The sequence below is a fragment of the Eulemur rufifrons genome, chromosome 7 (genome assembly GCF_041146395.1).
Source record: "Eulemur rufifrons isolate Redbay chromosome 7, OSU_ERuf_1, whole genome shotgun sequence".
Classification (NCBI taxonomy): Eukaryota; Metazoa; Chordata; class Mammalia; order Primates; family Lemuridae; genus Eulemur; species Eulemur rufifrons.
The window spans coordinates 151,610,672-151,636,733 of NC_090989.1; the positions used below are offsets into that span (position 1 = coordinate 151,610,672).

The 26,062-nt window shown below is 38.4% G+C and overlaps 1 protein-coding gene across 3 annotated transcripts in view; it reads right to left on the minus strand.

The window, feature by feature from the left end:
* The window catches only part of SNRK (SNF related kinase), a 67,901-nt gene that overhangs the window by 27,559 nt on the left and 14,280 nt on the right, over positions 1-26,062 (minus strand). For all 3 annotated transcript variants that reach the window (XM_069475604.1, XM_069475602.1, XM_069475603.1), the window contains one exon: positions 22,896-23,589. In XM_069475604.1, the coding sequence (XP_069331705.1) occupies positions 22,896-23,484 (589 nt within the window). In that variant the 5' untranslated portion in view covers positions 23,485-23,589. The remainder of the gene's footprint in view (positions 1-22,895; positions 23,590-26,062) is intronic.

Here is a 26,062-nt window from a genome sequence, read left to right on the forward strand (position 1 = left end):
CCAGGCCCGTCTCCAAGTAAGCACAAGAGAGTGACCAAGCACAGCATTAAACAAACCTATTCTTTCATAGTATTCAAAAACACTAAAATAACTTCACTTGAACATTTGGAGTTCAGTCTGTCCAGCAACACGTACTGTGAATAAAAGGATTCCAAATTTATTGTGTTAAAAAGTTTGTTCTAACTGCTAATTTTTGTTTTGCAAGCTAGTCTTCTTCTTCAACAGTCTTACATTTCTCATTTCAGAAAAAGCGAAAAAAAAAAAAAAAAAACCCACCAAGCAAATTTAATACTTTCAACTCCCTAAAGGTTTTCTATGTTATGACCTAAAGTGACCTAAAGTGTACTCGGTTTCTATATAAGTCTTTTTGTATTAAGATAGCTACTATTTTAGGTGGTTTGAAAAGCTCTTCTGAAGTTCCAAGAAACTAACTAGTTATCAAATAAATACCAGGACTTTCATTTGCTTTTGAAATCTAACATTAAAAAAAAGAAAGAAAAATCTCTGCTTTAGAAGTTAACCTATTCCCTAAATACAAATAACCCTAACATTCTGAAAGTTAAATACAACTAAAAACAACATGTGAGAAAAACACATAAGCAGAGGTCCTGGGCCTGCCCTTCCTCCCAGTTTTCCCACGGCAGCCAACATTTCAGAAATTCCCCTGAGGACAAATTTCCAAAGAAGAGGGCACCTCAGATACTTTTTCTCCCACACTGAGCAAGAGGCAGGAAGGAAAATGAGGCCATGAACTAATGTTAAATACCCCTCTGGGACTGCAGCCGCGGCACCACAGAACCACAGGAAGCACTGAGACTGTTAACATCTGATCGACTGAAGGCTGATCTGGTGTCTGACAATATGCTAAGTACTTTATCTGTATTCATTCACCTAATCCCCTCCACAATCCTAAAGGCAGGAACCATTACCCCATTTCACAAATGGAGGGAACAGACCAGAGAAGCAAGTGAAGTGGGGAGAGAGAACAGGCAGTGCTAGGGCCCTACACCTTTGGAGAAGAACCCGAGGCCTTGCTGAGGGGGTGACACGTGGGCAAGAGCAGTCCAGGCAGAGGGAGGGAGATGGAAGGGTCCTGTGACCTGGAATGTGACAAACAGCAGTGGGGCTGGAGCTGAGAGCGCAACTGGGAAGGCAGTGGAGAGGAAGTCCGGGAAGAAGGATCCTGAGGGCCGCGCTGGCCACTGCAAGGACTGTGGTTTTGATTCTGACTGAAGTGGGAAGTCTTTAAAGAGTTCTGAGCAGAGGAGTGATATGAACAGACTTAAATTTTACAATGAATGAATAAACACTGCTTTCCTCATGAGCAGTGGTGACCTAAAACTGCCACCTCAGTCTACAGACCCAAGAATTCCTCTCCTTATAGCTGCTCCCACAGCAATTCCCTGCCCTCAACCAAAGCCCCAATGCCTCCTCTAACCTAGAACTTTCCACTTCAGAGAACTGAGTAGCTCGAAACAAAGGAAAGGAAACCTGCCCATAGAATCCTTCCTTTCTCTTGTCTTCTAAGATACACAGATTCATGCCAGTCAGCTGCATTACAAACCTAAGACAAAATACCCAGAGTTTGGGCTCTGTTCTGAAATACAGATAAATATTAACTTAATACAATTCACAATTATCAACTGTCATTGCACACAGGATTTTAAAGGAAGGGAATAAAAGAGGCATTAAGGACCCATTTTAAAAAAAAAACAAGAAAACAAATACCTTTCTAGGTTAACAGTATGGTGCGAGCCCTTAGAAAACTGCAAAGGTGCAGGCAACCTTCTGACCTGTGCAAGACTAGGGAACACTAATCAGAAGCTCCAGGGGATGGCACTGGAAAGGAAGCAGGCAGGACAGTCTCCGGGCTCCTCAGAGCAGAGGGAAGAACAAGCAATCAATATCCCCAAGTGGTGTCTATCTTGAAATTCCAGACACTGGTTCTGAGGACACACATCAGAAAAACTTTCCAAAGGGCCTAAAACTTGGTTTTCACTTATCCCTAAATGAGCACACAGTGTGATTAAAAATGGGAGGCAGGGGAAGAAAAAAATTACCAATATCAAAAAGGAAGAAATATACATTCTCATTCACATTTTGAACCTAAAGAAGTTAAAAACATTTTTTTCTAACACTTATTCTTCAAAAAACATTACAATTAAAATGTTCAAAATCTATGTCTGCATTAATATCTAAAATATTTGATTCCATAGGCCTCAATCAGCAGTAGGCAAGGCTGGATACACATGAAGATCCCATGGAAGCTTTTGAATGTGGGTCTTTTTTTTTTTTTTTTTTTTTTTTTTTGAGACAGAGTCTCACTCTGTTGCCCAGGCTAGAGTGAGTGCCGTGGCGTTAGCCTAGCTCACAGCAACCTCAAACTCCTGAGCTCAAGCGATCCTCCTGTCTCAGCCTCCCGAGTAGCTGGGACTACAGGCATGCGCCACCATGCCCGGCTAATTTTTTCTATATATATTTTTAGCTGTCCATATAATTTCTTTCTATTTTTAGTAGAGGTGGGGTCTCGCTCTTGCTCAGGCTGGTCTCGAACTCCTGAGCTCAAACGATCCGCGCACCTCGGCCTCCCAGAGTGCTAGGATTACAGGCGTGAGCCACCGCGCCCGGCCTGAATGTGGGTCTTAACCAAGATTATCTGAATCAGAATCTCTGGGCATAGGGTAGACAAAGCATATATTTTTAAAATCTCTTCCAGGTAAAACTGATGGGTAGTGACCATTGAGAACTACCAGTTTAAATCTTATCATACCAGTATTACAACTGGATAAATTATACTTTTCAAAATAGTATCAATATATATTGTATTTGATCTGCGCCTTATAACACAGGGAGAACAATGAGTACCATAGCTAAAAAATCCAGCAGGGAGAACATAAAAAACACATACATGATTTCTACATTTTTCTCAAACAGTTTAAAATCAATGGCTGGGTTAACCTCAAACACCTAACTATATGGTACCCATAGACTATACCATCTATAAACATTTTATGCTCGAGTCTGTATTACACGTATTAAATTCAATAACTTATTTATAAAACCCAAAAGACTTTACTAGAGGCACAGAATCTCTGCCACACGCTTCCTGAATACTTAATTATACAACATTGACATTATAAAGTATTATAAAGCCTGTGTATCATGAATACAAAACTAATTCTGAATAAAGTGCTTTTATTTACAGTGTTTATGCTAGATCAATTTTTAATTGTTATTTCAGAAATAATGTTGTCTTTCACAGGTAGGTGAAATTTCAGGAAGCTTAAGGAAAGATTTTCATTTGTTTTTCTTTTGGTTTTATGTAACAAGTGATAACACTATAGTTGTATAAGATAGTTTTCAAAGTATGGGACGTTTCATTTGGCAGCTAGGTTGTAGAAGGTGTGTGCTACATTGCTATGGATGTGTTGTTCACTTCTCAACAATTTAATATTACACCAGTGACTATGCCCAAGCCCCAGGCTGCAACACAGTTCATGCTGGGCACACTTATGCAGACAGGTTATAAATAAAACTTACTGAGGCATTTTAATATACTTTAATAAAACTTACTGAGGCATTACTTTAAAGCAGACCAAACTTTCCCTACCCACAGAAGAGGCACAAACAATCCCATTAAAATAGATAATCCCAAACTCCACTCAGGTTAAAAACCCTGTGACACAAGCCTAACGTCTTCTGATCTAAAACCCATCAGGGCCCATATGTCCAAATGGCAAACAGAGTGTGTGTGTGTGTGTGTGTGTGTGTGTGTGTGTGTAACATAAAAGTTACGTAATATAAAAGTTAACCACATCCTGACTCTGGAAACAGATGGTCCAAATCTGAAAACACTAAAACATTACTAAAACATTGTCTCTAATAAACAATGACTTTGAGATGGGAAATGAAACTGTACACACCCAAATTTGGTACAGTTTGGGAAGGACTATAAAAGCAAGTACATGAATAGTTTCTCTGAAATAAATGTGAAATAAAAGGATTTACCAATTTGTGATATGAATTATAATCACAGATTTATATAAATCAAAGAGAAAACTTCTGACTCCTTTATGTCTTTTGTTGTTGTTGTTAGAGACAGGATCTCGCTCTATTGCCCAGGCTGGACTCCAACTCCTGGGCTCAGGAGATCCTCCTGCCTCAGCCTTCTGAGCAGCTGGAACTACAGGCACATGCCACTGTGTGGCTTCATTTATGTCCTTTTGAAATATTTCAAAGTTCTGTAACAAAGGTATTATGACTTAGGTTATATTATCTGTACAAGGAGTGATCCTTTTAAAACTTTTCAGAGAGAAAATATTTAAATATTTTAACATTTTCAAAGAAAAAAATATTTAAATATCTTAATATTATACACATAATCCTACAATCATAGTTCTTCTGGTGGCCACTCATTTCCAAAATTCTCTAAAAGACTTTTATAGCAAAGAGTCTACTGAGGAGATATTTTATCACAGAAACAAGAGAAAAGAATGACAGCTTTAAATACCTTAAATGCGGCTTCTAGTTTAAACACAACTCTTGGCTTCAATGTCAAGATTTCTGAAAACTGGCATATCATACAAATTATAAGTAGCATATAATAGCCAAGAATGTCTCAATTTATGTTTTATTGATTTACCTTTTCACCATACAAAGCAATTCATTTCAGACAGACCAGAGATGGCCATTTTTAAATTCACATTGAATTTCTAATGTTCTTTACATGTAATAAGTTAGGCCAAAGAAAGGAATAAAGATCCTTAAGAACAGAATTCTACGATGTGTCAGTATCTTTCATCAGATCTTAAGATATTATGAATCAAAAAAAGTTAAGAACCACTGCTCTAACATAAATACAAGTACACACTTTTAATATGGTGAAGGCTAAATACTTTCACTTCAGTGGAGACAAGATAATTTTTGGCTGATTATACGGTTTTAAATCTTTTTTTATTTTTAAAAATACAGTATCAGACTGATAATTTGTTAGCACATATTTGAACACTGCAAAAATGCAGTGTGTTTCTGTAATATTGAATTTATTTCCAGACCATTATCAGGCATTATTGCTAAAAATAAGGTAACTGACACTACACAGTATGTCAGGAACATCCACACTGGGATACTTGCCTTCCAAGCGATGAATGATACATAAATATTTCAAACATTTCATTTTGGAATAATTATAGACTTACAAGACTTGCCGAAAAACCAAATATATGAGGAAGCCCCATGTATTCTTCACCCAGGTCCCTCTCAAAGGCAACATCTTGCTCAAATAAGTACAATATCAAAACCAGGAAATTGACACTGGTACAGTCCACAGAGCTTATTTCAGATTTCATCATTTTACCTGCCTTTATTCGTGTGTGTATAGTTTCCACTGAATTTTATCTCATGTAGATTTGTGTAACTACTACCAGATACAGAAGTGTTCCATCACCACAAGTCTCCTTCATTCTGTCCTTTTATAGCCACACTATCATCTCTAAATTCCTGGTAAACATCAATCCATTCTCCATCTTTATGATTTTGTTATATCAAGAGAGTTTTATAAATGGAATTATACAGTACATAGCCTTCTGAGATGAGTTTTTTTCCACTCTGTATAATTCAGATGAGATCCATGCAAGTTATTGTATCAACAGTTTGTTCCTTTTTATTGCTGCATAGTATTCCATAGTATATAGCATAGTATAACCATTTGCCCACTGAAGGATATCTGGGACGTTTCCAGTTTATGTCTATTACAAATAAAGCTGCTATGAACATCCATGTACAGGTTTTTATGTGAAGATAGGTATTCATCTTTCTGGGACAAACACCCAGGAGTGCAACTGCAGGGTGGTATAGTAAATGCACAGTTTTATAAGAAACTGCCAAACTATTTTCTAGAGTGTAGTAGTGATTCCTCTCTCGTTATTCTTTTTCAGATTGTTTTAGCTACTTCAGATCCTTTGCCTTTACACACAAATTTTAGAACGTTGTATACGTCTACAAAAACCTTGCAGGGCTGGACGCGGTGGTGCGCACCTGTAGTCCCAGCTACTCAGGAGGCTGAGGCAGGAGGATCGCTTGAGTCCAGGAGTTCTGGGCTGTAGTGCACTATGCCGATCGGGTGTCCACACTAAGTTCGGCATCAATATGGTGACCTCCCAGGAGCGGGGGACCACCAGGTTGCCTAAGGAGGGGTGAACCGGCCCAGGTCGGAAACGCAAAAACCTTGCAGGGGTTTTGATAGTAATTGCATTAAACCTACAGGTCAATTTGAGAAGGACTGACTATATTATGTTGTTTTCCAATTCACGAACATGACACGTCTCTCCACTTATTTAGGTCTTTCATTTCTTTCACTAGCATTATTTTTTTGTGTTAGATGTGTTTTGTTATATGCATATCTAGGTATTTCATTTTCTTCTGCGTGACTATAAACAGCGTTTTAAATTTCGGTCTCCACATACTCATTCTTAATATTACAAAAATGCAATTGATTTTTCTGTGTTGATCTTATACCCTGTGCTCTTGCTGATTTCATGTATTAGTTCTAGGAATTTTCCGGTAGATTCCTTGAGATTTTCTATGTAGACATTCATGTCATCTGAAATTAGTTTTATTTCTCCTTTTCCTGTCCGTATGCCCGTCAGCACTGGGTTGAGTAAAAGTGGTTCGGATATATCCTTGCCTTGTTTCTGAACCTAGAAGGCAGGTGTTCAGTCTAAGTATGATGTTAGCTGAAGGATTTTTGGAGATGCGCTTTATCAGGTTGAGGATGTTCCTCTCTATCCTAGTTTGCTGAGAGCAGGCAAAGAGTAATATTTTAATATAGGGCAAAAGACAGAGTTATGAAGAAAAGAACTCTAGTTTTTTGCACAGTAATATGCACGAGGACACATCCTATGACTTTTAAAAAGTCTCCATTAAATGCTGAACTGCAATTATGAGAAATATTGTAGTGTGTATGTTTTTGTTTATATTCAAAACAGCTACATATACTTAATCTAAATCTAAACTTTGGCATAGTATTAATATGAAGCCATAACAGACCCAGGTTCACTGCTCCTCCTGCTCTTCCACTGGGTAAACTGACATAACAAGCAGAAATGAGCTCTCCACTTTGTACAACGGTACACCACAATTTTTACCACAGAAAGTCCAAAGACTGCAATGAGAGATTCCAGGGTTTTTCACACAGATCATTTTTTCCCTTTCCTTTCTAACTCTGTGAAATCAACTTAACATGTATTCCTGAAAGTCCACAGAAGTGACTAAATCAATAACTCACTGAGCATGATCTAGCCACCCTTTGTCTGCTCAAATCTTTATATATGACAGAAAAGGTAGAGTTTAGGTGGGACGAGATTGAAAGAGGAAATCATGATACCCCAAACCCAGCTAGTAGGAGCTTCTGTGGTGCTTCTTGCTAGAAGACACAGACCGGAAACAGGAAGGGACTACACCAACACAATTATTAGAGGGATTAATTGAGGACTAATTCCTCTTACTTCGTAACTCAACACCAGCACCAAGCCATGTCCAAGCAAATGTGTTCCAGGCAGAAGAAGTGACTGTGAGCATTAGAACAGAGAGAGGAGGACAGTGCCCAATAGGTGTACTGACAGTCTTTCAAATAGTAAGACCAGACACCGGGACTTCCTAGTTGGCTACATGACCTGCTCCTCTCCCATATCCACTGGAGGTAGATTACAATACTCAGACATTATATTCACAACAGGATATCTGGGAATCTCAAAAACTGGGATAGGCAAACACTAACAAGAACCTAGGAAAATGAGTACAATGAGAGAAAAGAACCAAATTCATCAAATAGAAAAACAAGCACCCAAGAAAACCCACTTAATGGAGCACTTTCAGAAGTGTAAAAATATGAAAAGGAAATGCTCCACAGAATCAATGAAATGTAGTCCTACAAAGAAAATAAAATTAGTCTCACACTAGACTTCTCACTGGCAACTTTGGAAGCAAAAAGATTACAGAAAAATATCTGTAAAAAGTGTATCTTCAAAGTTGGGAGGAAAATGATTTCGAATATGTATGTCTATATCCATCCTTTTTTTTTTTTTTTTTTTTGCCATGGAGTTTTGCTCTGTCATCCCAGCAAGAGTGCAGTAGCATCATCATAGTTCACCGTGACCTCAAACTCCTGGGCTCAAGGGATCCTCCTGTCTCAGTCTCCCAAGTAGTTGGGACTAAAAGCATGCACCACCACACCCAGCTAATTTTTTCTATTTTTAATCTCACTCTTGCTTAAGCTGGTGAGCTTAAGCTCAAGCTCAAGCTATCCTCCCACCTTGGCCTCCCAAGCTCAAGCTATCCTCCCACCTTGGCCTCCGAGAGTACTGGGATTACAGGCATGAGCCACCGCCTGGCCCATCCAAATTATCATTCAAATGTGAAGACATATTTAGACAGACAATGATTTGAGGAATTTTTCACAAATCTTCTCTGAAAAGATTACAAACAAAACAAAAATAATCCAAGTAAAAGAGAGGGAGGCCAAGATATTTGTAAAATTAAGTTAAAAGTAAGTATTTATTGTAAATGAATGCAAGCAAATCAAAATTTTATTACTAAAAGAGAATAAAGGCAAACCGGTTCTTATTTGTAGGGTATGAGAAATAATATGAATATTGATTAACTCTGGACATTAAGGGTAGACACTAATACAAAAAGAAACAGACTACCTACCTTTCAAAAACTGGGGGAGAGAGAATAAAGAAAACTTGAATAGTTTCACAAAATATGGGAAGAGGTAATAAACAAGGCAAATGAAAAACAAAAAAAGATAGCAAAACCAGTCCAAACATTCCAGTAATAATAAATATGAACAGATGAAATTCACCTATTAAAAAACTGACTCACAAATTAGACAATTAATACAGCACACCTTGGAGATATTGCAGGTTCAGTTCCACACCACTGTAATAAAGTGAATATTATAATAATAAAGGGAGTCGCACAAATTTTTTGGTTCCCAGTACATATAAAAGCTATGTTTACACTATACTGTAGTTTATTAAGTGTGCAATAGCATAATGTCTAAAAGCCTATGTACCTTAATTAAAAAATATTTTATTGCTAAAAATGCTAACGATCACCTGAGCCTTCAGGGGATCATAATCTTGTTGCTGGTGGAGGGTCTTGCCTCCATGTTGAGGGGTGCTTGACTGATCAGGGTGGTGACTGCTGAAAGCTAGAGTGGCTGTGGCAATTTCTTAAAATAAGACAGCAATGAAGTTTGTTGCATCAACTGACTGTTCCTTTGATGAAAGATTTCTCTGTAGCATGTGATGCTGGTTTGATAGCATCTTACACACAGTAGAACTTCTTTTGAAATCGGAGTCAATTCAAAGCCTGGTGCTGCTTTATCAACTAAGTTTATGCAATATTCTAAATTCTTTGTTGTCATTTCCACAATAGTCACAGCATCATCATCAGTAGATTCCATCTCAAGAAACCACTTTCAGCACACAGACATGATCCAAGGTAAGAAGTAACCTGGATAGGAGGGGAAAAAGATGGCGGAGTGGTGGTGATGGCCTGGATCTGCGCTCCCGGGGAGGAAGGCATCGATCCAGACGTGCCACAACGCTAGAGGACCGCTCCCACACAGGAACAGCGGTGTGAATCCACGGAGAATCAGCGTGGGACAAACAGAGCGAGTGAGGTCTGAGGTGAACGAAAATTAGGAACGCGGGACAGACGCTAGCCAGCGGAGCTGGGGGTGGGTGCAGCCTCTTGGGAAAGCGGCTTGCTCTCCTCATTGACCTCCACTCCCAATTGAATAGAGCCCTGACCCAGGCCAGCGCAGAATCACTGAGGGATACGTGGTGCATTGCAGACAGAAGGCTTTTTTGCGAAATTACCTTAGAACCTGGGGGATCTCAGCTGAGACAGTGCTTGGCAAGGAGGGACGGATCTGCACCAGGGCGGAAAAACACAAAAGATTCCCGGACAGCAAATAGCGTTGTACCCCGTGCTGCCTTTTTCGGCAGTTCTCCAGCCGGTCACCCCTGGTGCATGTCCTTGCTGGCCAGCCCCTGGGCAGTGGGGGTCTCTGCCTGCCGGGGAGCCGGTCCCCTCCAGCCCCGGAGCTCTGCAGGCGCCATCTTGAAAGCGAAGGCGAAACCGCTCGGGAGCCATAAAGTGCCCAGCGGCTCTTTCTGCCCGTGCTGCCTTTTTTGGCGGTTCTCCAGCCGGTCACCCCCGGTGGGCGTCCTTGCTCGCCAGCCCCCGGGGCAGTGGCGGTCTCTGCCTGCCGGGGAGCCGGGCCCCTCCAGCCCCGGAGCTCTGCAGGCGCCATCTTGAAAGCGAGGGCGAAACCGCTCGGGAGCCATAAAGTGCCGAGCGGCTCTCTCTGCCCGGCGCCCTCCGCTGGTCTCTGAACCAACGCCAGGAGTGCGGGATATGCCGGGGCCGCGCTCGGGGTGAAGCGGCAGAGCTGCGCTAAGGCATAAAAAAAAAAAAAAAAAAAAAACACGAACAAGAAGAATAGGCTCGCCGAACTGTATATTTTATTCTTGGTGAATTTTCTCTGGGTTTTGTTTGTTTGTTTGTTTGTTTGTGTTTCTTTTCTTTTCTGGAGGCTCACGAGCCGGACAGCCTCGGCGGGCACCTTTGCCCTCTGGGCCTCTGGCTGCCGCGCCTTTTTGAGCACGGAGGTTGGATCCCCACCACCCTCGGAGCTGTGCGGGCACGCAGATGCCATCTTGAAATCCACTGAAAAACCGCCCGGGACCCAGCCGGGCGGGCGTGAAGGGGCGGAGCTGCGCTAAGGCGTAAAAACAAAAACATTTAATGGCCGCTCCGACCCAGCAGAGCAGAAGTGAAGGGGCAGAGCTATGCTAAGGCATAAAACAAACAAACAAACAAAAACATTGAGTCGCTGAATTATATACTTCAGATTTGTGTATCTTTATGCTTTGCGGTGTGGTGAGGTGCTATGTAGTTTGTTTTTGTTCATTTTTGTTGGTGTTTTTGGTGTTTTTTGGTTTGGCTTTTTGCGTTTGTTTCTTTTTTTATTTTTTCTTTTTTTTTTTTTCTTTTCTCTTTCATTTTCTCCTCTATCTTTTCTTTCTTTCCTTTTCTTTTTTCTTCTTTCTTCTCTCTTTTCGCCTTCTAACTGGGGACTCACGGTGAGCTTCGGAACGGGCCAGGTCCCTGGCTCTGGTACATACCGGATCCTGAGCAGTCACCCCCAATGCCGGCGATCTGCGGGCGCGCAATTGCCATTTTAGGGCCCACAGCCAAGTCACTGCGGAGCAACAGGGTACCAAGAGGCTCCCTGGACGGCCCTCTCCCCTGGTCCACGGACCTTATATAGGGTCCCCGCCCATGTATAAACACTGGATACTTCTCCAGAAGCGAGAATGTGGAACCTGATCCCTGGGGACATTGGGCCAAGGCAGACTTTTGCCCGTGGGAGCTACAGCAACTGGGGCGCTGAGCAAGCGAGGTCACCGTCCTCTCCCCATAGCTAGTATCTTGCCTGCAGATAGAGACAGAAACCTCCCCTATAGAAGAAGAACCAAAGGGAAACAAACAAAGAGAATTTCGGTCTACTATTAGTGTGGACCCCGCCTGCCTTCTGAAAGACCACAACACAGTGTCCTAACTCGCCAAAGCGGTCTTGGATCACTCCAATCCTCTAGGATTGGACCCATCAGAAGCAGTCCCCCAACGGAAACAGAAAAATCTCTAAACAATACACAACAGTCTCCCCCTCTTGCCAAAAGAAGCAACATACCTAGACTGCTTCACAGCCTAAGAATAGAGCACAAAGAGTGCTGTTAACCAGACTAAATCTATAAGTAAAGATCCAACAATAAATCCAGATGGGAAGGGCCCAGCGAAAAAACACGGAGAGCACAAAGAATCAAATGGAAAGCTCATCCCCAAAGAGAAATACCAGCTCCCAACCATTTGACACAAACCAGACTCAAAACACCAACATGTCACAGGAAGAATTCCAATTATGGATCATAAACAAGCTGAATAATATACAAGAATCAATGGATAAACAACACAAGGAAAACACAAAAAAAATACAGGATTTGGAGGAAAAATTCACTAAAGAAATTGAAATATTGAAGAAAAACCAAACTGAACTCCTAGAAGTGAAGAATTCACTCAGAGAGCTACAAAACACTGTGGAAAGTCTCAAGAGCAGGGTAGATCAAACAGAGGAAAGAATCTCAGAAATTGAAGATAACTCCTTCCAACTAAATAAGTCAGTCACAGAGATAGATCGAAAAAGTAAGAGAAATGATCTGAGTCTTCAAGAAATGTGGGATTATGTGAAGAAACCTAACTTGAGAGTTATTGGCATTCCTGAGGGTGAAGAAGATAATAAGCAAGGGTTGGACAAGCTATTTGAAGACATAATCGAGGAAAATTTTCCAGGCCTTGCCAATACTCTAGACATACAGATTCAAGAAGCTCAAAGGACCCCTGGGAGATTCATAGCAAATAGGAAAACACCACGCCACGTAGTCATCAGGCTGACCAAAATATCCACTAAAGAGTCCCTTCTCCGAGCTGTAAGGAGAAAGAAACAAGTAACTTACAAAGGAAAACCCATCAGAATTACGCCAGATTTCTCAGCTGAAACCTTACAAGCAAGAAGAGGTTGGGGCCCCATTTTCACGCTTCTGAAACAGAATAATGCCCAGCCTAGAATCTTGTACCCAGCTAAGCTAAGTTTTCTATACGAAGGAGAAATCAAGACATTCTCAGATAAACAAAGGTTGAGGGAATTCACCAAGACAAGACCAGCCCTCCAAGAAGTACTCAAAAGAGAATTACACACGGATCAGCACAAGAAAGATCCATGAATGTAAAACTACTCAAGAGCTAAAGATCAAATTCCAGATACCACAATGGCCCAGGAGAGAAAACATCACAATGAAGTTCTATCCAACAAGCTGAACAAAAAACTGTCTCACTTATCAGTTTTCTCAATAAATGTGAATGGCTTGGATTCCCCGCTCAAGAGACATAGACTGGCCCAATGGATAAAAAAACACAATCCAAGTATCTGCTGTCTTCAAGAAACTCACCTAACCTGCAAAGATGCATTTAGACTGAAAATAAAAGGATGGAAATCGATATTTCAAGCAAATGGTAACCAAAAGAAAGCTGGTGTGGCAATCTTAATTTCCAATAACTTAGCTTTCAAACCAACAAAAATAATAAAAGACAAAGATGCCTACTACATACTGGTTAAAGGCACAATTCAACAAGAAGCCATGACTATACTCAATATATATGCACCCAACCTAGGTGCACCTAGATTCATAAAGCAAACCCTACTAGATCTCAACCAAATGATAGATAACAATACTGTAATAGCTGGAGACTTTAACACCCCACTGACAGTACAGGACAGATCCTCTAAACAGAAAATAAACAAAGACATAATGGACCTAAATAGAATGCTAGAACAAATGGGCATGGCTGACATCTATAGGACATTCTACCCAAAGTCCACAGAATATATATTCTTCTCATCAGCTCACGGGACATTCTCTAAGATTGACCATGTCCTAGGACATAAAGCATGTCTTAAAAAATTCAAAAAAAATAGAAATTATACCATGCATCTTCTCAGATCACAGCGGAATAAAAGTAACAATGATCACAAACAGAAACCCTCACTCTTACTCAAAGTCATGGAAGCTAAATAACTTTCTCCTGAATAATTATGCTATAAAGGAAGAAATCAAGATGGAAATCAAAAATTTCTTTGAATTAAATGACAATGGAGATACAACTTATCAAAATCTATGGGATGCAGCTAAAGCAGTCCTGAGAGGAAAATTCATGTCCATAAATGCCTATATCAAAAAGACAGAAAACATGCAAATAGAAAACCTAACGAATAGACTCAAAGAGCTAGAGAAAGAACAACAGAACGATCCCAAACCCAGCAGAAGGCGAGAAATTACTAAGATCAAATCAGAATTAAATGAAAAGGACAACAAAGAAACTATAAAGGAAATTAATAAAACAAAAAGTTGGTTCTTTGAAAAGATAAACAAAATAGACACACCCCTGGCTAGACTAACCAAGAGCACAAAACTAAAATCTCTAATAACCTCCATTAGGAACATGAAAGGAGAAATCACAACTGATGCTACAGAGATACAAGATATCATCTATGAATTCTACAAAAATCTTTATGCACACAAACTGGAGAACGTGGAGGAAATGGACAAATTTTTAGAAACACATAGTCTTCCCAGGCTCAACCAGGAAGAAATAGAGTACCTGAACAGACCAATATCAAGAACTGAAATCGAAACAGCAATAAAAAACCTTCCCAAAAAGAAAAGCCCTGGTCCAGATGGGTTCACACCTGAATTTTACCATACAAACAAAGAAGAACTGGTGCCCATCCTACATAAACTATTCTCCAATATTGAGAAGGATGGAATTCTCCCCAACACGTTCTACCAAGCCAATATAACATTGATATCAAAACCTGGAAAGGATGCAACAAAAATAGAGAACTACAGACCAATTTCTCTCATGAATATAGATGCAAAAATTTTCAATGAAATACTAGCAAATCGAATCCAAGTACTTATCAAAAAAGTAATCCACCACGACCAAGTGGGCTTCATCCCAGAGATGCAGGGGTGGCTCAACATACGTAAATCTATAAATGTAATTCACCACATAAATAGAAGCAAAAACAAAAACCATATGATACTCTCATTAGATGCAGAAAAAGCATTTGACAAAATTCAACACCCTTTTATGATAAAAACGCTTAACAAAATAGGCATTGATGGAACCTACCTAAAAATGATACAAGCCATATATGACAAACCCACAGCCAACATCATACTGAATGGGGAAAAACTGAAAGCACTCCCACTTAGAACTGGAACCAGACAGGGCTGCCCATTGTCTCCATTACTTTTCAACATAGTATTGGAAGTCCTTGCGAGAGCTATCAGGCAAGAGAGCAGAATCAAGGGAGTCCAAATAGGGAAGAAAGAGATCAAACTCTCACTTTTTGCTGATGATATGATGTTATATCTGGAAAACCCCCAGGATTCAACCAAGAGACTCCTGGAATTGATTAACGAATATAGCAAAGTCTCAGGCTAGAAAATTAATATACACAAATCAGAGGCATTTATATATGCCAATAACAGTCAATTGGAAAACCAAATTAAAGACTCAATACCCTTCAAAATAGCAACAAAGAAAATAAAATATCTAGGTATATATCTAACTAAAGAGGTAAAGGACCTCTATAAGGAAAACTATGAAACACTGAGAAAAGAAATAGCAGAACTTGCAAATAGATGGAAAAATATACCATGTTCGTGGATCAGAAGAATCAACATTGTTAAAATGTCTATACTACCCAAAGTGATCTACAGATTCAATGCAATCCCTATTAAATTACCAACATCATTCTTTACAGACGTAGAGAAAATAATTATACACTTTGTATGGAATCAAAGAAGACCCTGTATAGCAAAAGCAATTTTAAGCAACAAAAACAAAATGGGAGGTATTAATTTGCCAGACCTCAAACTATACTACAAGGCCGTGGTTCTTAAAACAGCCTGGTATTGGCACAAGTTCAGGGACACAGACCAGTGGAACACAACAGAAAATCCAAATATAGAACCATCCTCATATAGTCACCTAATTTTGACAAAGCGGGAAAGAATATACTCTGGGGACAAGAATCCCTATTCAATAAATGGTGCTGGGAGAATTGGTTAGCCACTTGTAGAAGACTGAAACAGGACCCACAGCTTTCACCTCTCACAAAAATCAAATCACGGTGGATAACAGACTTAAACCTTAGGCGTGATACAATCAGAATTCTAGAAGAAAATATAGGAAAGACTCTTACAGACATTGACCTAGGCAAAGAATTTATGAAGAAGACCCCCAAGGCAATCACAGCAGCAACAAAAATAAATGAATGGGACATGATTAAATTAAAAAGCTTCTGCACAGCCAAAGAAACAGTCACGAGAATAAACAGACCACCTACAGAATGGGAAAAAATTTTTGCATACTACACATCAGATAAAGGACTGATAACAAGAATCTATTTAGAACTCAGGAAAATCAGCAAGAAAAAATCAAGCAACCCTATCAAAAAGTGGGCAAATGACATGAATAGAAACTTCTCGAAAGAAGATATAAGAATGGCTAACAAACATATGAAAAAATGCTCAACATCCCTAATCATCAGAGAAATGCAAATCAAAACCACAATGAGATATCACTTAACTCCAATGAGAATGGCCTTTATCAAAAAAACCCAAAACAACACATGTTGGCGTGGGTGTGGAGAGACAGGAACACTCATACACTGCTGGTGGGACTGCAAACTAGTGCAACCCCTGTGGAAAGCATTATGGAGGTATCTTAAACAGATTCAAGTAGACCTGCCATTTGGCCCAGCAATCCCATTACTGGGCATATACCCAAAGGAAAAAAGGTCATTCTGTAACAAAGACACATGTACCCGAATGTTTATAGCAGCACAATTCACAATAGCAAAGATGTGGAAACAACCCAAATGCCCATCAATACATGACTGGATTAGTAAGCTGTGGTATATGTGTACCATGGAATATTACTCAGCTATAAGGAATGATGAAGATACGACATCTCTATGGTTCTCCTGGAGAGAGTTGGAACCCATTATATTAAGTGAAGTATCCCAAGAATGGAAAAACAAGCATCACATGTACTCACCAGAAAATTGGTTTCCCTGATCATCACCTAAATACAAATCTGGGAACGACACCAATTGGATATCAGACTGAGGTGGGGGGTGGGGGAGGGGATGGGGGTATGCCTACACAATGAGTGTATTGCACACCGTTAGGGGAATGGTAACGCTTGAAGGTGCTGACTCGGGAAGGGGGGGTGGGGAAGGGAGGGATATATACCTACATGATGGGTGCAACACGCACGACCTGGGGAACAGACACGCCTGGAGCTCTGACTTGGGGGGAAAGGCAGTACAGGAGCAACGTATGTAACCTGCAATTCTGTATCCCCCATAACAAGATGAAATAAAAAAAAAACCAAAAAAAAAAAAAAAACAATGAATGAATATTACCAAGAGGTAGCTGAGAGGAACTGTTGTGAAATCTGTTTCATATTTACAACTGTGTGATGAAAAATGCATTACAGGGCCGGGTGCGGTGGCTCACGCCTGTAATCCTAGCACTCTGGGAGGCCGAGGTGGGCGGATCGTTTGAGCTCAGGAGTTCGAGACCAGCCTGAGCAAGAGCGAGACCCCATCTCTACTAAAAAATAGAAAGAAATTATATGGACAGCTAAAAATATATATATAAAAAATTAGCCGGGCATGGTGGCGCATGCCTGTAGTCCCAGCTACTCGGGAGGCTGAGACAGGAGGATCCTTTGAGCTCAGGAGTTTGAGGTTGCTGTGAGCTAGGCTGACGCCACGGCACTCACTCTAGCCTGGGCAACAGAGTGAGACTCTGTCTCAAAAAAAAAAAAAAAAAAAAAAGAAAGAAAGAAAAAAGAAAAATGCATTACAAATAGTTAGGTTAAAAAAAAAAAAAAAAAAAGAAGTAACCTGGACCACGGACTGGGAAGGCCCCTAGATGAGCATTCAGGGTTGCTGGAGCTCAGAATAGGTGGTGGTTGTCGGGGGTGTAGAGTAATCAATCGGGCTAGAGACATGAGGGGTAGGGACCTATATTCCCGCATGTTAAATAACATGAACTTTAAACGTTTCCGAATAGATCTGAACTGAAATTCTTTGATTCTATCTTTTGCGTAGTTATCTGTTCCTTTTTTTATATGTACAATATATTTGTTTATTTTTAAAATAAACAAAAAAAAAAAAAAAGAAAGAAAGAAACCACTTTCTTTGCTCATCCATCAGAAGCAACTCCTCATCTGTTCAAGTTTAATCATGAGATTGCAGCAATTCAGTCACATCTTCAGGCTCCCCTTCTAGTTCTCCTGCTAAGTGCACCACATCTGCAGTTACTTCCATGACTTAAGTCTTGAATGCCTAAAAGTTATTCAAGAGGGCTGGAATCAACTCCTTCCAAACTCCTGTTAATGTTGATATCTTGACCTCCTCTCACGAATCATGAATGCTCTTAATGGCAAACGGAATCTAGAATGGTGAATCCTTTCCAGAAGATTTTCAATTTACTTCGCCCAGATCCATCAGAGGAATCACTATCTAAGGCAGCTATGTAGCCTTACAAAATGTATTTCTTAAATAATGAGACTTGAAAGTCAAAATTACTCCTTGATACATGGGCTGCAGAATGGATGCTGTGTTAGCAGACATGAAAACACCATTCATCTCCTTGTACATCTCCACCAGAGGTCTTGGGTGACCAGGTGCACCGTCAGTGAGCAGCAATATTTTGAAAGTAATCTTTTTTTTCTGAGCAGTAGGTCTCAACTGTAGGCTTAAAATATTCAGTAAGCCATGCTGTAAACAGATGTGTTATCATCCAGACTTCACTGTTCCTTTTATATTACAGAATACAGGCAGAGTAGATTTAGCATAATTCTTAAGGGCCCTAGGATTTTCTGAATATTAAATAAGCATTAGCTTCAACTAAAGTCACCACCTGCATTTATTAGTCCCTAAGAAGAGTATCAGCCTGTCCTTTGAAGCCAGGCATTGATTTCTCCTCTCTAGTTATGGAAGTCTTAGATTGCCTCTTCTTCCAATAGAAGGCTGTTTTGTCTACATTGAAAATCTGTTGTTTAGTCTAGCTACCTTCCAATTATCTTTGCTAGAACTTCTGTATAATGCGCTGCAGCTTCTAGATCAACACTTGCTGCTTTACCTTGCACTTTTTATTCTTCTGCAGCTTCCTCACCTCTCTCAACCCATAAAATTGAAGAGAATTAGGGCCTTGCTCTGGTTTAGGCTTTGGCTGAAGAGAATGTTGTGCTTGGTTTGATTTTCTATCCAGACCAGTAAAACTTTCTCTGTATCAGCAATAAGGCTGTTTTGCCTTCGTATCATTCATGTGTTCACTGGAGTGGCACTCTTAATTTCCTTCAAGAACTTTCCCTTTATAAGCTCCTTTGGGATACTTTAAGAAAAAAAAAAAGAAAGAAAGAAAAGAATTTTCCCTTTGTATTCACAACCTAGCAGCTAACTATACGATACAAGAAGCCTAGCTTTTGGCCTATCTCAGCTGTCAACAGGCCTTGCTCACAAAGCTTAATCATTTCTAGCTTTTAAGTAAGAAATGCGTGACTCTTCCTTTCACTTGAACACTTAAAGGCCACTGTAGGGTTATTAATTAGCCTAATTTCAATATTGTTGTGTCTTAGAGACTAGGGACGCCTGGGTGGGGAGAGGAGGGGGAGGGAAAGGAGGGGGATGGGGGAGAGAGGGAGAGATGGGGGGAGAGATATGGAGGAACAGTCAGAAGACACACAGCATTTATCGATTAAGTTCACCATCTTATATGGGCATGGTTCATGGCACCCCAAAACAATTACAATGGTAACATCAGAGATCACCAAGCACCGTAACAGATATAATAATAATGAAAAAGTTTGTAATAGTGCAGGAATTATCAAAATATGACAGAGACATGAAGTGAACGTACGCTATTGAAAAATGGCATTGACAGACTTGCTCGACATAGGCTTGCCACAAACCTCCAAGTTGTATAAAACGCAAAATCTGCAAAGTGCAATGAAGTGGGGCACCATAAATTGGGTATGTCTGTACTGCTTGAAAGAGTTAAACCTCAACAATGTCAAAATAGAATTTAAGGCAATAAATATCAAATAAATACGTTTCATATTGATAAAAGGTATAGCTCATCATGTAAAATAAATTATAAATGTTTACATAGCTACACAGCTTGAAAATAACACATATAAAGCAAAAGTTGATTAAAATATAAAATCACAGATCAGAGTAGGAGCCTAGCATTATTCTCTCAAAAAATGACAGATCGGAATAAAAACATAAGGATATAAAGGAATAAACTGCATAATGAACAATCTTAATTATATAAAAAAAACTCTATATGCACCAAATACTCAAACATTGTAATCACACAAGGAATAGTCTAAGAATTATAATGCATAAAGCAACAAAGAAAATCTAAAAATACTCTCCAAAGCAGAAACCAATAGGGCATATTTATTAACTTCAATGTACTAAAATTAGAAGTCAAAAACCAGACAGCTAAAAGGAAAAATGAATCCATCTACTTTAAATTTTTTAAAAAACATCTTTCTAAATAACTTTTGGGTTCAACAAGAAACCAAAGAGAAACCTTAGCAAAGAATGACTGCAGAGTGAAACCCCTAGGATGCCATCAGAGACTGTGGGAGAAGGCAACATATAGCATTAAATGCATTTATTAGAAATCAAGACAGTAAAAAAATAAGCTTTTGATTCAAGACACTGAAAATAGAGAAAACAAAAAGAAAACTCAAAGATCCTAGAAAAAATTAATAAAGGTGAAAGAAAAAATAACAACGTAAAAAAGTGTCACAAGTATAATCAAACTCTGAATCTTCAAAAAATAATAATAAAATAGGCAATTCCCCAGCCAAATCTCAATGCTGAGGACTAGTATACTATAAAATGCTTACTTATAAAACTACACCCAAGTTGTTTTATTTAACAACATCTGACAATTTAATATAATGATAGATTTTAATTTTTGTCCATAACCATTTGGCAAGACATTTGTAAAAAAAATTAATGACTGATTTTGGCACAATAAACTAATAGTACATTAACATAAAGATAACTGTTCACTTATTTAAAAGCAATCCTCTATTTCAATCACACAATTACACATAAATTGAAATAAATAACAAACAACAAAAATGAAAATTACGCATGAACTCCAACCAATCCTCCTTAAACAACACAAGGTCACCATTTATTAGATTGGTGAGCATCCTCCCAATTTTATTTTCCTTTTTATATACCTTTTTTAAAGTTTTATTATACAACATTTAAGATATAAGGAAAAAAAGAACATTACAATGAACACCTGTGTACCCACCACTCAACTTTGAAAATAAACATCACCAACAGAGTTGAAACTCTTGTAGATATGCCTGCCCCTCAGAAAATAACCTATCTTGCTCTCATGCATTCTTCATAGTTTACTACTGTGTGTGTACCCCTAAACAATATATAATACTGTTTTGTATGTTTAAAATTTTTATTTTAAATTCTTGTATTCAAATGCTATATTACATGTACTCTTCACCAATTTGTTTTCCCTTAAATATTATGCTTGTGAAATCCAGTCATGTTGACATACGTTTCATTAATTTTCACCAATGAATAGAACTCAGTGTGAATAATGAGCAATTTATTCCCCTGATGTAGATTCAACAATGCTGTTAAAAACATTCTTTGAAAATAACTTGTATACGTGTGTGAGAGCTTCTCTAGGGTACATATGTAGGAGCAGAATTGCTGGGTCACAATATACATGCATCTGTAACTCTACTAGATATTGCCAAACTGTATTCTAAATAGTACAAGAGTTCCTATTGTTCTATAGTCCTACCATCACTTTAGTTTTTCCCAATGTGAAAAGTATGAAAGAGTATCTTATTGTGGTTTTAATTTGTACCAATGAGGTTCAATGAGATCTTCAATGAGGCTGAAGATCTTTTCATGTGCAGACATTTGTTTCCTCTTCTGTACATTCCTGTCTTCATTTCCTGATTAGAGTGGCTCCACTAATCAAAAGTCTCTGGCTCAAATATTCTAACGAAAGACTTCAGCGAAGTCTGGTTATCTGTATGTAGTAGGCAGAAACCATTCATTAACCCTTTCTTGTCCGGAACACAATAGTCTAACATGAAAACCAGTGTTTTGGTGTACAGAGTATTCAGTATAACATTAGCACTCTTCAAATGTTAAGTGTATCTTTGTCATTAATCTTCTTTAACCTGCATTTCAAATGATCAGAATGCAAGGAGAAGACTCACCTGTGAAGTTTAACACCATACGCATGTAACATTAGGGCATATGTTTCCAAGATTAAACTAACAAATGAAAAAGCTGACTGTACCATCAGATCAACAAATCCTTAAACATTAAAAACAAATTCCTAAATGACTTTTGAAATAGATATAACCTCAAGGGGGACAAAGTTGACACAAACTGAAAAGTAGTAAACACTTCCACCACAAGTAGGTAACTCCTGACAAGGAGAAGGTATTGGAAATTGGAAATGCCAACGACAACCACTATTCCAGAATCCACCATAGTGCAGGCCTCTGTCAGTTTCCTATTATGAATAATGAGATGAAAAATAACAACCACACAGGTTGCTATGAAAAGTAAACAATATAATATGGGAATGCTATATTTGTATATGATTTAATTCTATTTCTTGGATGAAGAAATGAAACAGAGAAAGGTTAAGTATTCGTTCAAGATCACAGTTAACAAATGATTCCAATACCCAAATTCTTTACAATACACTATAATATTAATGGTACCTCTCCAATATGGGTCTCAAACGATTGTAAGAGGATATGCACAGGAAGCAGAGGGCTAGCGCCAGAAAAATTTAAGACAGGAAGAGTACTCAGACCTTAAGAAAAAAATTGCAATGAGCAAAAGAAAAGTTACCTTAAATGATAACGTACTCATTTTCCTTTGTTCTGACAAATATACTTTAGATATCTGCCACTGAAATAAACTAATTGCCAGCTTTAGGGATATATGGCATTCATGAAACCCAATTTGTTAGTTAAGACACATCTAATAAAAATTCGCTTAGAAATTATTTTTAGATAAACAACAACCAATCTGACCAACTAAATGCTGGCAGGTAGAATTCAAGTGGGCAAACATTGGACAGAAGGTTACCTACCTACTGCAGGTGCATCATACTCATCACCAAGCAGAATTTCTGGAGCAGAATATGCAAGAGATCCACAGCTTGTAGTGAGCTTCTTTCCTGGTTGAAATTTGTTGCTGAAACCAAAGTCTGTCAACTTTACAAGACCTTGTTTTTCAAAGAAGACTACATTCTCTGGTTTTAAGTCTCTGTGAACCACATGGAGTTTATGGCAATAAGATATAGCATGAACTATCTGAGCAAAGTACTTCTTGGCCAAGTCTTCATTAAGACCCTCCTCGTGTTTCATTATGTAATCAAACATATCTCCTCCATCCCCAAGTTCTAGAATAAGATATAGTTTGGTCTGGGTGTCAATAACTTCATAAAGGCGCACGATGTTAGGATGCTGCACTAGTTTCATGCATCTCACTTCCTGGAAAAGATGACCAGTAGCTAGAGTGTCCAGTTTTGTCTTGTCAATAACTTTTACTGCCACCTTTTCACCTGTAAAAACATGCCTGGCAAGTTTAACTACTGCAAAATGACCTCGACCCAAGGTTTTATCCAGATCATATAATCCAGCAATTTTTCCATCATACCCTCGCTTGAATCCTGCCATGCTGGTCCAACAGAAGAAAAAATTTTAGACTGTTTGAAATAGATCTTCTCATATAAGAATATCTGGTGAAAATAAGAAATTCATTTTCAGTGTCGCCATGGATATCTACAAAATAAGAGGAGAAACAAAATTAAGTTTCTGTGACTTTTCCTTTTATACTCAAAATGGCTTCATTTTGTTTTTTTCATTTTAAGAGAAGCTTAAGGAAATAAATTGAGACATAAAATGAGTCAGGGTCATTTACAAGAATCTATTTCTATATTTAGAGTTTACATTGTAAAAATTGAGAATTTAAATACCCAATTAAATTTTGCAAACTGAAAAAAAATTAGTTTGTTGGAAGCAATTTTTTTGTAATGTTAGAAGAAAACTGGCAAGTTTGATGAGCTATGTTTAAAAAAACAAACATTTTCCAAAAGTAATTTCAATTAGTGTCTTAAAAATGAGTCAAGAGTTGACAAGAAGGGAAAACACAAAGAATAAACATTTGGACAGAAACCCAACAATTTTTTTCTGTTTTCCCAAGATCAGCAATATTTTAAGTGCAAAAAAATCTATTCCACGAAGGCTTCTCTAACTCTCCCAACTAGAATTACCTTCTCTCCTAGGTATCTTCAAAGTGCCTTGGGACACCACTTCCATCCCATGTGGTCTTATTCTATAGGTATTTGGGTACACTATCTCCCCCCTGAGACTGGAAGGTTCGTGAGTACTTTCTATTCTAAGGTTCTATTTTGTTCTTCTACCTACTCCCAACACCTAGAACAGTGCTTACATACAGCAGGTAATCAAGACTGTTTTATTTAAGTTTGAAATGCAACTTTTTTCCAAAATATTTGAGGCAATTGTTTTTGTGTCACTACTGCCTAGAACAGCACCTGATACACAGTAGATGCTTATTAATAAGTATTTGTTAATTGACGGTACTCACTCTTTGTATTTAAAAGTTATGCCTATTATTATGGTTTTGCAGCTCTAAATCATAACTCACTATGACCTGCTTATATTATAAGAGTAAACATGCATGCATTCTTACAGATCATTTAAGTCTTAAAAACCATTTGGTGTTTTCTTTAAGACGGGGTCTCACTCTTGCTCAGGCTGGTTTCAAACTCCTGACCTCAAGCGATCCTCCCGCCTCGGCCTCCCGGAGTGCTAGGATTATAGGTGTGAGCCACCACGCCTGGCCCAAGACCATTTGGTTTTAAAGACCAAATTTCATACTGTATTTAAAATTGTCAACCTTTATTATTCCAAATATAGAAATAGGCTTTATAAATAACCCTGACTCATTTATAAAACAAGTGCATAAAATTATACAAATTAAGATGTCACTTTAAATCTCACAGGCTGAACTCCCACTTTTATTTTTTCTGACCAAAATTTAATGGAATTGAATAATAATGCCCAATGAGGAATATAGCAACCTCCCAAGACTAACTCTGTTTCCTATTAGTCCATATTCACCCTTTTAGCCTTTTCTAATGCTCCGAATATACAGTTTCACATTTTCAGTTATATATTAAGAGCTATACTTATATTACTTAATCCACTTGACGAAAATACTGAATTTACATACAAGGTAGTTTTTTTTTAAAGCACTAGCATTAAATTCCTTTAAATTTCGTTTTTACTTAAAAGAACAGAAGAAAATCTAACATTTATTGAAAACCTACTATAGGTATTTCTATAAAATAAATCAAACTGGACTGCATCACTGGATCTTGACAACCATGAAAGGTCAGCATTAGTCTCATTTTTATAGCCAAGGAAACAGACTCTGCTCTAGGTACATGTGACATATTAAGTGTTAAAGCCAGGATTCAAACCTAATTCATATTTCAAAGCCCAAACTCTTTATAAACATTTGACCACTTTAATCGATGTCACATTTAGGATAACAGTATCTTAAAAGTTAAAATGCCATAAAAGAGGCACATAAAACAGGTACAAAGATATTATTATATTGGTAATCACTTTAGAAATGATCTAAATCACACACCTAGAACCACCTCAAGAAATTTATACATTACAAGCCTAAAAAGTCAATGTTAATGTTTACTAATATGTTTTAGTAATTACTGTAATAATGAATAGTACTAATATTCACTGAATATTATACACTAATCACAAACCAAATGCGTTACACCATCCTCATTCAATGCTTACAATTTCCCTCAGACACAGGGATTATGAGACCCATTTTGAGGCACAGAAAGATTAAGTAACTTGGCCAAGGCTACAGGGCCAGTGTGCGAAAGAGCTGGGATTCAAACTCAGGGCTGCTGACATCAGTCTATGCTTTAAAGTCTATGCTTTAAAACTATGCTTTAAGTCCATGCTACATTATTTCTGCAAAATGATTTCAGAACCAAAATTAAATCATCAATCCTGTTTCTATTATGATTTTTCTTTAACAAGAAACCAATACGATGTACAGGTACTAAGAAGGAAAAAAGCAAATTTCTTCTATACTGTGCCATCTGAGTTACATCTGTGTTATCTTCTATATCTCTGTCATCTGAATTCATAATTTTAATGAAAAGATTAACAGGAAAACTGAAATTGAAAGACCTTG